This window comes from Hylobates moloch, unplaced genomic scaffold, assembly GCF_009828535.3.
Source record: "Hylobates moloch isolate HMO894 unplaced genomic scaffold, HMol_V3 SCAFFOLD_5, whole genome shotgun sequence".
Classification (NCBI taxonomy): domain Eukaryota; kingdom Metazoa; phylum Chordata; class Mammalia; order Primates; family Hylobatidae; genus Hylobates; species Hylobates moloch.
The window spans coordinates 139,645,302-139,660,742 of NW_026652280.1; the positions used below are offsets into that span (position 1 = coordinate 139,645,302).

The following is a 15,441-nucleotide window of genomic DNA, read 5'->3' on the forward strand; positions in this document are numbered from 1 at the left end:
CATCTTGTACAACTATAAAACTGCAGAAGAATTTGTCTCATGGCACAGAAGTAAAAGGGTAACAACTATTTTTAAAGTTTAGACTGTGAGTTAAATTGTCAACATGTTTACCAAGTTCTTATTAGGAGCTCTTAACACAAAATTTTAAAATGGTGTTTAAATATTCATTTTTTTTAAAGTACCAACAAGTATCATTTTAACAGCTTAACATTCCCTCAATAAATGAACTATACTTTTGTACTTCATGCTTAAGTTAGAGTAAATTACTTTAGTTGTCAGAATGTGCTATGCTGTCTTGGTTACACATCTTTTTATCTGGAAGTTCTTCCCCAAACCATCTCTCACTCCCAAAATTGGAGTTACATGACTCCCAAATACAGTACCCTGTATTTTTCCCATCACATGAATCCTACTATAGGACAATTGCTTGTTTAATTTTCTGTATCCTTTAATGGTCTTTAAGCTCTGCAGAGGCAAGAACTGTGTGCATATTGTTCAGGACAGTATCCCCAGTTGACCAGCACAGTATCTGGCCCTCAACAAATGTTTGTTGAATGAATGAATTATAACAGAAGTCTTAGCATGGAAACAATCTGCCAATTTGCTGATTTATAGCAATGGCCCCAACAGCAATTTTCTAGCTTCCAATGTGTCACTAATAATTTCATTAGTATGTGTTTCATAACCAGAGATCCTCATCAAGATAGCCTGTGTTCATTAATAAATTTTCAATGTTTTAACAGTAAGCTCAGAGTGACCCAAAATTTATTTTGTTTGTATACAATTTATAATGTAGTTGCATTATTCCATATTTTTATACAAATTCGTTGTTCAATAAGAACACATTCTCTTTACTGTACCACAGTATGTTATTAATGGATCCAATCCCAATTATGCATTAAATTGTGCCAATTGAGTAATCTTAAAAACTTTGTTTAATGAAGAAGTAAATTTGTCCTAGATTTTCTAGAACCTTAACTACAAATTTATCAGAGAAATATGGTATTGCTTTTCAAGAACTGGTTGTTCTTAAATTTAAAAGAAACCATTCAGTAGTGTTTAAAAAACCAAACTCTGAAAATAACCCATCAAAACATAGTATTGAAATCATGTGATTTCTGTTGGAAAACCAGGTAAATATAGTTTAAATGCATTTTTGTCTATGAAAGCATTCAGAAAATTCTACTTTTCACAAAAGAGGTTATATCCTACAGTTCTTTTTAAGACCTAAAGTTTAAAATAAATTTTAATTTTATTCTTTGGCTATTATTTATACCTAATAAATGAGTCACTGGTATCAATTCACAATAGATTTATTTTACATAAAAGAAAAAGCTTGTTGTTAATGAAAAATCCAGTAGAAAACAGTTCTGCTTTAAGTTGAGGCTCAAAAGTAGAAGCTGCTTATTAGTGAAACCTCAATAAAAAGAGAATTTTGTAAGAAAACATTCTTAGCATGAAAGCTCTAACATAAATTCTGTAATGAAATATTTACCATGCAACTTTATTGGCAGAAAGGCTGGTTTCTGATGGCTGGTATTTTCAGTCTCTTAACACATTAACATGGAAGATACTTAACCTGCTTTATTTAGAGTTAATTGTATATAAATACAACGTCACGATGGGCAACCTTTCCATAGTCCACCTATTTAATTGAGCAGTTCTAAGTAGGTAATTGGCACCTTGCCCTTCTGGTTTCCCCTTTCCCCCATTAGCCAGTCTGAATCCATTCCAACAACACTGAACACAGTGATCACCTGCAAAATAAAATACTTCCAGTTATTAACTACATTAAAAAAAACATGTAGAAAACCAATCAGATTTGTATTTAATTTGTTTAAATTATTCACCAAAAGGACTTTAAACATTATTTATTATCAATTGTGCTGAAAAACAAAAGGATTTATTTATTATTATTATTTTTTTGAGGCAGGGTCTCACTCTGTTGCCCAGGCTGTAGTGCAGTAGCATGATCATGGCTCACTGCAGCCTTGACCTCCCATGTTCAAATGATCCTCCCACCTTAGCCTCCTGAGTAGCTGGGACTACAGGCGCACACCACCATGCCCAGCTAATTTTTCATATTTTTTGTAGAGATGAGGTGTCACTATGTTGCCCAGGCTGGTCTCGAACTCCTGGCCTCAAGTGATCCCCCTGCCTTGGCCTCCCAAAAGTACTGAGATTACAGGTGTAAGCCACCATGTCTGGCCTAGATAAAGGATTTTATTGGAGGGAGTTTTATACATCTTCAAGTTATTTGGCAGTTTTAAATATTTAAAAGTTGTAAATATTTCTATGATATTCTATTACATTAAAGAACATTAATTTTTTATGTTAATATAACTATCTGTAATCTATGAAACCATTTCCAAATAACTAATGAGGAATCTGCATTGTTATAATATTAGAAGGTATGTCAATTCGTGATATATTTTCCTTCTCATACCCACAATACTCACCTCATCTGCCAGAAGTGATAATTCAGTACTGTTTGCTGCATCATAATCATAGAGAACCCTGGCCTTTCTGCTGCCACTACACTCCTTAAGGTCACTGAGGTTGGAAGGAGAGGTGATTACTAGGCCACTTGTTGAAGGCATGGCGGAAGAACCAATCGCATTTGGTAAAACTGATGGTACAGGTGTCACAGAAGTCTGATTGTTGTTACTAAGATAATTGGATGGAAAACTGTTGAAAAGAAAACAGCGAATTATCTATTTCCAAGTGACTAAAGTTCCTGAATACTACCACTCGGTGGCGCTGTTTACTTTCTACCAAACTTCACATTGGAAAAGATGTATAGATATTAATAATACATTAATGACAAAGTGTATCTACCTTCCTTTTCCTTTTTGGGCCAATTATACTAGAGACAATTCAGGTGGTATTCAAATATAAATCCTTGAAAGTTTGTTTCAAAACCGTCCTTATAATATTAACTTAAAATTAATGACTATATTTTTTTCCCCAGGAAAAATAGATAGTTTATTATGGTTTATTTTGAAAGCACTGCCCAAAAACTTCCAATAGAATGTTTTCTTAATCTTTTCTTTATAAATTACTAAATTAAAATATTGATGAAAAACTACTTAAATATTAGATACTACAAGTATGAGGCTTTCTCAATTTAATTCTTTGAGAAACATTTGAATAACTAAATCTTTTTTTCATAAACTGGTCCAATCACATTTTCCTATTCAAATAAAATATTTATTGTCATTTATATGTAAATATTATTTATTTGTATCTACATGTTCAGCATGACTATGAGAAGCAGAAGACGTAAGATGAAATGATACTGTTCCCTTAAGGACATACACACAGTGAGAAGGTAGACATTCAAATAATATGACTGCGAATTATCTCAATGAAATTGAAGACTCAATGGTAGAATAGGACAAATTTTACAAGTTCATTTGTTCTACTTTTTAGAAAAATTTTCTATTAGAAATGAGTGATTTTTGTGATTAATGTGCTCATAAACAATTTGAAGATAATTAGAATTTTCAGTTTATTTTAAGGCTAGTTTCCCCAATAATACTAAATAGAAAACAGTACAAAAGAGCTGGTCTGACATCACTCTAATTCAACCATTTCTAAGCTAAAAAATTATCTACAAAAATTCAAAGTTTTAATAAATTCATTAAACTAGAAAAGTCCCCTTTTCTCTTCATGACCACTATACCATCTGGAAATCATTTCGGTCATCAGCAAAATTCCCTGTATCCTTAACCTGTAGTCTAAACCTTCCCTTCATCTTCCTGTGCTAGTGTTTATCTCCCATACTCCTCTTTTATCACTGAACCTAGAGGTCAGTGGAGGAGTCTTATGTTCTTCATCACTGTTTTTAGACTCTTTTCCCTAAACAATTCTAGCCAATCCTTCAACTTCATGTTATTCAACTATACCACATAATCTTTCCCTCCCACATTATCATATTTTATCATATTACATTTTATCATATTATCTTTCCTTCCCATATTACATTTTCTCCATCTATTGTATCATTCCCAATTCTTTAAAAAAAGAGATACCCAGTATCTCTTGCTGCAATCACCTACAGATGCCTCATTCCCTTACTTTCATTTCTAGAAGATTTTATCACCTGGCTCACTGACAGTATATCTTACTTAATTCTTGGTGACTTTAATATCTATATGGACAATTCTTCCAACCCTTTAGCCTCTTAGATCCTCGAACTCTTCTCTTCTAGTGACTTTATACCTGATCCTAGTTCAGCCACCTATTCCCACAGTCACATCTAGATCTTACCAATTCCAGTAACCACAACCCTTCCAATAATAATAGTTTCTACTATCCCATTCTTTGACCATCGCCTTTTTCTTTCAAGTGCTCTCACATCAACAAGCCTACCAGGGTCTATGATCCTACCATCACCTTCTTCATGTCCATAGTTAATTATTATAATAACCCTTACATATGCTCTCATTTCTTATGCCACTCACTTCATTGTACTGATTTGGTAAAAACCTCCCTATTTACCTACTCAGTATCCATGCATCTACTTTAACAGGAGAAACACAGAAAAGCTTTGTTTTACATTCAATTTATGACTAGGAACCTCAAGTGGGTCCACATGTCACCTGGCAATGATACTACACTTCTCTACTCCATTCACTTTCACTTTCCATTCCCCTGATGACTATTTCATACCCTCTTGCCCACCCTCAAAATTTCAGCAGTTCTCCCCATCCATTACACTCAGCTGATGAGCTTGCTTACTTTTAACTGAGAGGAAAAAAGAATAATCAGGAACTCTTTTTTTTCTTTTTTTGATACAGGAGTTCACTCCTTTTGCCCAGGCTGTAGTGCAGCGGTGCGATCTCGGCTCACTGCAACCTTTGCCTCTCGGGCTTAAGCAAGCAATTCTCTTGCCTCAGCTTCCTGAGTAGCTGGGACTACAGGCATGCACCTCCACACCCAGTTAATTTTTGTATTTTTTTGTAGAGACAGCGTTTCACCACATTGACCAGGCTAATCTCAAACTCCTGAGCTCAAGTTATCTGCCCACCTTGACCTCCAAATGTGCTGGGATTACAGGCATGAGCCACTGCGCCTGGCCAGGAAACTCTTTAATGAGCTGTCTGTGCTCCTGATGCTAATTCGTCCACACGTGCACAAAATCTCATCCCTTTTTGCCTCTCTAGGATATCACTCTAGCAATTCTTCCCTTTCCCTCCCACATTATCATATTTTCTCCATCTAGTGTATCATTCCCATCAGCTTACAAACATGCCCTTATTTCTCCTATCTTAAAAAACAAGCAAAAAACGGCTAGACCCCACTTTCTCCTCTGACTACTGCCTCATTCCTCTGTTCCTCTTTACACCAAAACTCCTTGAAAGATTTGGCTAAGGTTACGGTCACAATTTCTCTCCTCCGAGTCTCTTATATTACAAACATTACTTTGCACCTACTGTTTCACCAAAACTACTTGTCAAGGTTAGCAATGACTTTAATGTTCCTAAATCCAATGGTCAATTCTCAGTCCTCCTCTCACTTGACCTATGCAGTGACCATTCTCTCCCACTTTCACACATGTTCACTTGACTTCCAGGCCATACTCTTAGTTTCCATTTTACCTCACGGCCTCACTCGTTGTCATCTTCCTTGCCTCATTCCTCAACTCTCTATGCTAGAGTACTTCAGGGATCAGTCCTTGATCCTCTCCTTTTCTCTATACTTACTCCTTTGAGGGTTTATCTAGTCTCACAGATTTAAATATCTTTGATATGCTGACTACTCTCTAATTATCTCTCTAATTCACCCTGCCCCCAATCCAAGTCCAGACCTGCATATCCTAAAATTGAATACCTCCACTTAAATGTTTAATAGACATCTCAAACTTAACATATTTAAAACTGGGCTTCTAATATAACTGACATACTTCCCACACCTCCATTCCTGAAATCTTTGCCTCCTCTGGCATTCCCCATTTTAACTAACCACAACTCCCCATTCTTTCAGTTGTTTAGGTCAAAAACTTGCAGATGGGCGCGGTGGCTCACACCTATAATCCCAGCACTTTGGGAGGCTGAGGCGGGCGGATCGCCTGAGGCCAGGAGTTCAAGACCAGCCTGGCTAACATGGTGAAACCCCTTTTCTACTAAAAATGCAAAAAATTAGCTAGGCATGGTGGTGCACACCTGTAATCCTAGCTACTTGGGAGGCTGAGGCAGGAGAATCTCTTGAACCCGGGAGGCAGAGGTTGCAGTGAGCCGAAAATGCGCCATTGTACTCCAGCTTGGGCTGGAAGAGTGAAACTCCGTCTCCAAAACAAAACAAAACCTTGCAATAATTCTTGACCTCTTTGTGTCCAATATACATACAGTCTGTCAAGCAAATCCTTGTGGCTTTAACTCTAAAATACACCCACAGTCACGCCTGTAATCCCAGCACTTTGGGAGGCTGAGGCGGGTGGATCACAAGGTCAGGTGATTGAGACCATCCTGGCTAACACGGTGAAACCCTGTCTCTACTAAAAATAAAAAAAATTAGCCGGGCGTGGTGGTGGGCGCCTGTAGTCCCAGCTACTCGGGCGGCTGAGGAAGGAGAATGGCATGAACTCAGAAAGAGGAGCTTGCAGTGAGCCGAGATTGTGCCACTGCACTCCAGCCTGGGCAACAGAGCGAGACTCTGTCTCAAAAACAAAACAAAACAAAACAAAACAAAACAAAACACCCACAGGCCCACAGGACCTGACCACTTCCATCCTATCTACCACAATTACCCTGATCCAAGCCACTGCCATCTTCTGACTGAATTACTGACTACATTTTGCAATAAGTTTGAAACAGATCTGTCAGCTTCCGCCCAACACCTATCCTCAACGTGGCAGCCAGAATGATTCTGTTAAAGCCTAAAATTGTGTCACTCCTCAGCTCAAAATTTCCAAAGGTTCCTCATCTCTGAGTAAAGACCAAAGTCGAAGCCCTATATGTTTTGGCTCCCCGTTTCCTCTACTCGTCTCTAGCCAAGCCCTCCTTGCTGTTCCTTGACCATACCAGCTATGTCATGCCCTCAGGGTTTTTGTACTTGCTGCACCCTCTACCTGGAGCATCTTCTCTCAGATGCCTGCATGTGTGCTTACTCACATCTTTCTCTACTCCCACCAAAGTAGTTTCCTGCTATATTTTTCGGTGTACCGTTTTCACCTTCTCATATACTATATAATTTATATACATATTGCTTTTCTGCTCCCTTCTGCCCCCATATAGAATGTGGATTCCAGGAAGGCAGGAATTTTGGTTATTTTATTTATATACTATATCCTCCACATCTGGAACAGTGCATTTTAAAAATGAGAAGCAAATGTTTCTCTGATGAATAAAGAGTTTTAATGATAAGAAGAAATAGCTTTAAATATAGCTTTTCCTTTCTAAAATTAAGACCACCTCTCCTAGTATCCCTTCCTCAGTGAACTCAGTTCTTCAGCAGGGATTAAATACATACATTTCTGAAGATAAGAAAAAGCTCTATTTATATGAATATGTATATACACATGGCTTTTTTAGTTCTCTAACCATATTTTACTTTCAAATCTACTAGTATGATTTTAGCCTTTGATTAGCCACAGAAGTGTACCTATGTCAATTTTGCAGAGTTAAAGATTTAAAAAATGAACCGAAAGGCCATTTTTACCTTCTAAGAACTTTTATTGATACGTTAAAAAATCATAGCAATTACTCATTCTATAAAAATGTCAATTAAGCCACTGGAGCTTGATATATAAAAGCCTTCCAATTATTAAAAAAACTGCTAATCTTGTGACTAGCACTTCTGCTTTCTCATCTTTAAAATATGGATAATAATAGTACCTACCTCATTTGGTGGTGAGGATTATAAAGTTAGTAATACACATGAGGTGTCTGGAAGAGCACCTATGCACAACTTAAGCTCAACCAAAGTGATGGCTGTTATTCAGTTACTTCTACTACCTGTTGGTACTGTTATTGCAACTATTAACAATACAATCTGGTTCTATTCTTCATAAATAGTTTTTGAACGTGTTAGTGTGGAGCTGGATGATTTGTGAAGTTCTATATTTGAATATTTCTATGTATTATCTTAAAAAGCATAACCTACATCAAATTAAAGAGCTAAAACTTCCCCCAATGTCATTGGTCATTAGCAATAATATAATTGAGGGTGCAGAGACAAGCTAGACTTTCTTTTCTAGAATAGTAGCACTGGTTTTACTTTGTATTGCTGGAGCTTATCTCAAAGTGCAGTAATAATGCAACAACTGGATTTTGTTTAAATGGCCGAGTCCTAAGCATAGTGTAGCTTTAAGTAGAATGCAAGTATAAGCAAGCCCTATGCTGCACTTCCAGAGTTTCGGGATAAAGTGGAAAAAAGTACTAAGGCTTCTTGAGCTTAAAACAGTTATAATGATGTGAAGATAAAGTGGTGTTCTGCCTTGAGATATTAACACCACTAATAAAACCTCAAATATATAGATATGTAAATGCTCCTGTATATCCTATTAAAATAACTAATAATTAGCCTTCATTTTTGAGGTTCAAAATTGGTTTCATGGATGTGCTCAATTTTATTCTAGGCCAAGTTTTGAAGTGTTAATGTGCAGAAACAAACACCAAAGTGACTTTATTTACCTTATTCCTTAAATGATTTTTTGATATTCTTCCTTCAAATGCTACATATCACTCCCCTGCTTTAATGGTTCCTCACTATATAAATTCCAAACTCCTTACAATAACTTAAAGGCCATTCATGGTATGACCCTGCTTAACTCCTCTAGATTCATCTACCATTCCATTCTTGAACACTATGCTCCAGCCTGAATGGACTACTGTCAGTTCCCTGAACTTTCCCTACTCTCTTTCTTCTGGCTTTTTTATATACATATTCTTCCTTGCTTAGAATATTCATCCCTGTCCCTTTCTTCATCTAGATTATACCTACCAAGATAACTTCACCTGGGAAACTCTGCTAGATGTACCTCAGTCACAGTTAGATGCCTTCACAATACCAGGCACCTTCTACTTTTCTGCCTACCACATGGCCTGTCTACCAATGGCTTGCTTTGTATTTCTACCTAGGCTAAGTGTTGTGAGAGCAGAGACCACGTTTGCCCTAAACATTATTTTATTTTCAGCGTCACCTTATAATGTGAGCTCCATAAAGGCAAGCATCTTTGCCTGTTTTGTTTGCTGATATTACCCCAGAATATGTAACAGTGCTTGGCACATGGCAGATAGTCAATAAATATTTGATGAATGAGTGATTGAGCTATGTGTTTTACATACTATCATTTTGCTTTAAGTATATTATCATACTCAAAATAATCATATCGATAGATATGAGGTCTTACGAAATATTCTAAAACTTTTCTTTTTTTCAATATAGTAAACAAATGAGTAATGAATAAGTATAAATTAGTATATCTTTAAGGGTAACTGTCAATTTAATTATATCTTCCTCAACCAATAGCAAAAAGTATTCAGTAGCAGGAGAAAAGTGAACTTGAAACACTTTTAACCTTATAGCACTGAAAAAGTATTCACTTTTTTTTTCTCATCCCTGTTAACATGCCTCTGTGCCAGAAAAGCTCAAAATATTTTGTTACCTCAGAAATCTGATAATTACTTTCCTAAAAGAAAGAAACTATTTCTAAGAAAGCTAATAAGAGCCTTTAATTCCTCTAATCTTCATCCCTAGTATTAGTTCATAAGCAAAAATCTGAATTTCTCCTCTTTACATGTGAAAAGTAAATTATCACCTTCCCAGTTGTTTCTGGAGGTCCAACATATACTGGTAACACTGTGCGTAGTAAGTCATCTGGGCTTCTACAAAGTCATTCAGACAGCGAAGGTGATGGGCCTGTGAAGGAAAATTATAGTCAGTTCTTAGCTCTATAGTCAACTTAAATGGCAAATGCAAGGGGGAGACAGACCACAATATTGTACTGAGGTAGACTCACCAGTATCTAACATTTTACTACAAGGTTTATTAAGATTGGCTTTGGTGAACAGTACACTAGCAAACTCTGCTTAGCCAATAAACACCAACATGTATATTTAATGAGGGTGGGAGAACTAGGTGATAAGATGTAAACAAAAATTTAAAATGTTTCTTCGGATATATTGGAAAGTAACACAATTTAAATTTCCTTGATGAATGACTGAAAGGTTCAGTTTTTCCTCCCAAAATTGCCTTAGGACTACCAAAGTCTTGTTCCAAATGAATTTCCAATGCATGAACACTCACATGTGTACTGCTGATTCCCTCTAGCAGAAGTCTGGTAATCTCTGCTTGACGATCAAATTCACTTTGAGTTATTCTTAATTCCTGTTCAGACTTAAGTAAGAATATAGTTTTAGAATCTCTTTAGAAGACTCAGTCTGTCTTATATACATTTATTTTAGATGGTTAAAAAAAATCCCCCAAACAAACCTCAAGTTATAATCTGGCAATTCCCCAATTCTGCTTTGTATCTAAAATGGTCCCCTGGTTTCTAGACCTTAGCTTTTCTGTATTACTCCACCTGGACAACTGATTCCAGTACTTGACTCAAAAGAATCTGTTATGCCAAAGCTTAATGATAAATACACTCTTAAGAGCCTACAGAAACTACTAAGAGAAAGTCAAGATATTTCATAAATTTTCTAGTATCAATTTTGCTAAATTTTAATATTTTACAAAATTTTAAGATGACCGGTTTTATAAGTATAAAATAATACTGCTGCAAAAATTCTCAATTATTACTACAGTTTTTACTTTGAAGTTAGAGTCTTCAGTCTCAAATGCAAAAGACTTTAGAGTGAAGCCATAGGATTTTCACCTTGCGTTTAGTTGCCAAATACTTCTTGCTAGCACCACAGTTTTTAGGTTCATTCAAAGGATTCTTTGTCCTACATTTTAAATGTCTTTCTTTTAAATTTTCTTTTCAAACTATGCATAAAAAATGACTTAAGCAGAATACTATCTATTAAGATACACTAGGGTTTTAAAAAGCTTTTTAAGTTATGATCGAACTTCAATCAGTAATGTGCTGTTAAATTCTTCTCCAGGAAATAAAAAAAAAAAGCTCTCATATCCAGATTTTCATGATATAAATACTCCCACCACAGCTGATTTCCAGCTACTAACGTGAAGTCACACACTGCGGAGCTGGGAAGAGATGTAAATAACAGTATGTCACTACTGGTTTCAACCATCTGATAAAGGAGGCTTACTGCTGAGACAAAACAGTTCACTGAAAAATCAACAAGATCTAAAAATAGCAAATAGTGGCAACAAACATCTTCTCAAACCTATAGTCAGAGTTTGTTGTTAATAAGTGGGAAAGAGAAATAAAACCTCACAGTTTACTCAGAATAGTTAGCTTATCTCCCATTGGGAATTATCATTGGTAACATCATCATTATAATGATACGTTTGACTACCTCCCCAGCACAAATAGCATGTTCCACCTATGCAAATGATTTATGACATTTCCAAGATGTAATAAAAGTAAAAAACAAAAACAAAAACAACAAGGTATGAACTTATTTCTTTCAGGCCTCATCTCCCTCTCCTCACCCTTTGGTGGCAATAGTTACCCTAGTAAACCAGTCTACGAGGAAGTAGCAGCAAAGTAGATAATCAGTTGCTGTAACAGCCCACTGGCAACAAACCTAGCAGAGGGGACTAATAATTGACCTCTAGCTTGGACTTATGGAAATAAGCTTGAATTAGTAAGTCAGAAGTTGAAATTAAATTTACTTGACTAAAACCAGAACCCATGGTGTTTTGATAGCAGGGACAAAGCAAGCTTCATCTGGAAGCTAGTATGAAGTAGAAAAAAGTCCCAGAAGAAAAAAAGAAGCAATGTTCTTCCAAAGGAGAGCATTAAGGAAAACCAATCACATCGATGTTACATATGCACTATTTACTGTTGTGCTTGGTTGAATACAAAAGGCTTTGAGTAACAGAAGTAAATACAGCAAACCAAAAATAAATGCACTTCAGAAGTAAACTAGGCTAGTTCCATATAGGTCTTTGATCATGAAAGTACGGTTTGATTTAATGGCCTTTAGTAGAAATGGCAGAAAAATCCTACTAACTGACATTATTTCTAGGTAAGGTGTAAGCAAGTAAACTAGGTAGCACATTAAGGTGACCAGGAAGATTGAGACTGAAGTGGAAATAAAATTTTAATGCTAAGTACACTGAATAAAAAATATCAAATGATCTCATTAAGGATGAGGGATCAGCCTTCTAGGTTTGAGTAAAATTTAATCATGAAGAAAGGCACCATGTTACAAAGCTTAGGAGGTCCTTCTGTACAATCTAGACTTTATTTAGAGAGGGTAGATGATAGGGAAAAATGCATCTCATTTCTTGAACAAGTTTTAGTGCATATTGGGTGGCTTCAAATAGTCAAATGTCCCAAACCATCTATACTTCTGGCATATAAAACTGATCATAATAATTGATCTGAGAGGCTAAAGAAATTTAAATTAGGTTTAGCATAATCAATTTACTTCGGAAGAAAATGATCCACATTAGAAAGATAGATAAGAAAGGGCTGATATTCTGTCGTCTAAAAAATCTCTAGGGAAAAGATCTTCTACTGCTAAAAATAACTGCTACTAGACTGCATGATAGCATAACATGGGTTAGGTAAGCCAGCAGAGTTTTTTTTTTTTAAATGTAACTGGAAGATGGGCAAGAATCTGTTGGCCCATGATACCAGGATTGGGTATCTGTAAGCCATAAATTTTGGTAATGCTTCTGAGGCATTTGCTGTGACTATCTTGATCAGTGTTGACTACTATTCATAAGGCTTAAGATCTTAAAATACTCCAGGAATATAACGTTTTTTCATTTTCATTTATTTATTTTTTGAGATGGAGTTTTGCTCTTGTTGCCTAGGCTGGAGTGCAATGGCCGATCTTGGCTCACTGCAAACTCCACCTCCCAAGTTCAAGGGTTTCTCCTGCCTCAGCCTCCCAAGTAGCTGGGACACCATGCCTGGCTAATTTTGTATTTGTAGTAGAGACAGGGTTTCACCATGCTTGTCAGCCTGGTTTTGAACTCCTGACCTCAGGTGATCGGCCCACCTCGGCCTTCCAAAGTGCTGGGATTACAGGTGTGAGCCACTGCTCCTGGTCATTTATACATTTTTAATTATAAAAATGTCAGAAGTGAAATGTGTAGAAGAAAAAAACCCCTGAAATCCATTTTGATAGATTTCTTTAGATTTTTATATATATGTATATAATATGTTTCATGAGTTTCTTCCCATGTATTGTATCAATTATTTCCTAAACTTGCTGAGACTACAAAATCAAGTCAGAAATTTTCTGGCGTATCTTTATGCCAAAGAGGAAGACATTCTAGTTTTTTTGTTCAACCTGTATTCTCTTCTGTGTTGCTCTGCCCCTTTTCATGCTAGAAGTTCAGAGAGAAATCAGAAGCCAGTGTGGAACCATAACTAAATTGATGAACAGACTCCACAAAGGGGGATAAGAGCACAAGGTAAGAATTTCATACTGGAGATCCAAGTCATAGAATCAATAGCTCTATAACCTATGCATAAAACAGACTGTAAAATCAATCCTACAAAGTCAGAAAATAAAAGTTAAAGTTTATAAAGCTATTAATTGTCAGGGGCCAAAATCATCACCTGTCCTCAGTCCCCAGTGTTATCCTCATGTGGATGTCACAGGTTGGTAGGCCTGAACATAAGAAGTAAATGAAAAATGCTTCTGAAGACTTAAAAAAGCATTTGAAACAAGTCTGCATGTACTATAGTTTATAATTTTATCCCTTAAATTCTTGTTTAATTACTTGCTTTCCCAGCCCACAGAAGATTAGAAATGGTAACACAGACAGGAGAACTGCTAGCAGCAGTCATACAGACAGCTTCTAGAAGCAACAGTCTGATACTGAGGGAAGAGACAACATAGTCGAAAAACAACAAATCCAATGGTTAACAGTATAATAAATATTCATAATAATGACCTTAACTGTAGTAAAATCAAATACTTGCTATCCTATATTTAATGCAGCAGTAAAATACATTTTTACAGATATTTTCAACTAATGTGACTGAGAAAAATTAGCTTTGGTGCTGGAGAGAACAAGCTTCAGTTACCTAAAAAATTCATCTGTGGCTGGGTACGGTGGCTCACGCCTGTAATCTCAGTGCTTTGGGAGGCAAAGGTGGGTTGATCACCTGAGTTCAGGAGTTCGAGACCAGCGGCCAACATGGTGAAAAAACTGTCGCTACTAAAAATACAAAAAATTAGCCCGGCGTGGTGGCGGGCACCTGTAATCCCAGCTACTTGGGAGGCTGAGGCAGGAGAATCAGTTGAACCCAGGAGGTGGAGGTTGCAGTGAGCTGTGATTGTGCCGCTGCACTCCAGCCTGGGCGACAAGAGCAAAACTCCATCTCAAAAAAAAAAAAAAAATTCATTTGTGCGAAATATTATATATCCCATTCTCTGAAGATACAGGATATGGTGTTAACTATATTTTACATTTTAAAAATTGTCATTAAAAGAATCATTAACAAGCATTTCGCCTGCCTTGTATAGTAAGGAACTGTAAGATTACCACTTAGTATAACAGATATCTAAGATTTATCAGTGTGTGTGCAAACCACATCTCTGCAGCATTGTTCAACTGCTTGGTGGAGCTTCTATCAGCTGAAGAGACCTGAACATATGCCTCATTTTCAGGTTTTATAAGGTATAGTAACACAGACTGTGACTGGACCCATGGTTGTTGCCCAATAAATATTTACTGAATCAATGTCAACTAAATTCTTGTTTCATAGTTCTGTAGTTTAATAATTTACTTACTTTTGTCACCTCCTCTGCCCAAATCTAGCCAGCATTAAAAATTAGAGAAAAATATAGAGCATGAAAGTTGGAATTTATTTTCTACAACTTAGTATAGAAAAATATAAATATTTGTTTAAATGGCACACTCTTTTTCAGAATCACATTTATAGATTAAACACAGTAGTAACTAAATCAGTACAGCTTAACATACTGTGAAAGTATGACTTTTATATGTATCATTGCTATCAATTTTAAAATCTTATGTTAAATCTACAGTTTTCCCAAATTGAGAATGCCTAACCTTTCTTAGCTCCAGTATTCTCATCTGGAAAATTAGAGATTTGGACTAAATGATTTAAAATTTCTCATTTGGGTATAAATTCTAACATTTTTGGAAATGAAGAAAAGCAAGGATTAATGGCTGCTGATACAGCCTTTTTGGAGAGAAACAATAAGCTGGAGATATAATAAATATAAAATTACCAGCTGTAAATATATATTACTATAAGATTACATTAATAGTAAAAACAAATGATTAATGAAACAAAGTCCTGTTAATTGTTTAGAATTATGTTTTTACCTGAGACAAAAAGAAAAGCTATGCTTTATATGTTAAATTAGCAAT

The 15,441-nt window shown here is 36.0% G+C and overlaps 1 protein-coding gene and 1 long non-coding RNA gene across 5 annotated transcripts in view; one reads left to right on the top strand and one right to left on the bottom strand.

Annotated features, from left to right (window-relative positions):
• Positions 1-15,441, top strand: part of LOC131383548 (uncharacterized) — a 44,168-nt gene that overhangs the window by 15,958 nt on the left and 12,769 nt on the right. Inside the window, exon 3 of the long non-coding RNA XR_009213693.1 lies at positions 13,424-13,506. This is a non-coding gene — a long non-coding RNA (uncharacterized LOC131383548). The remainder of the gene's footprint in view (positions 1-13,423; positions 13,507-15,441) is intronic.
• The window catches only part of SH3GLB1 (SH3 domain containing GRB2 like, endophilin B1), a 28,637-nt gene continuing 13,944 nt past the window's right edge, over positions 749-15,441 (bottom strand). For 2 of the 4 annotated variants that reach the window (XM_032155457.2, XM_032155456.2), the window contains exons 6-10: positions 14,835-14,858; positions 10,252-10,341; positions 9,764-9,864; positions 2,460-2,688; positions 749-1,757 (exon numbers count right to left, since the gene is read on the bottom strand). In XM_032155457.2, coding sequence (XP_032011348.1) covers positions 1,650-1,757; positions 2,460-2,688; positions 9,764-9,864; positions 10,252-10,341; positions 14,835-14,858 — 552 coding nt within the window. In that variant the 3' untranslated portion in view covers positions 749-1,649. The remainder of the gene's footprint in view (positions 1,758-2,459; positions 2,689-9,763; positions 9,865-10,251; positions 10,342-14,834; positions 14,859-15,441) is intronic. The other 2 variants (XM_032155458.2, XM_058439620.1) reach the window with 1 other exon arrangement.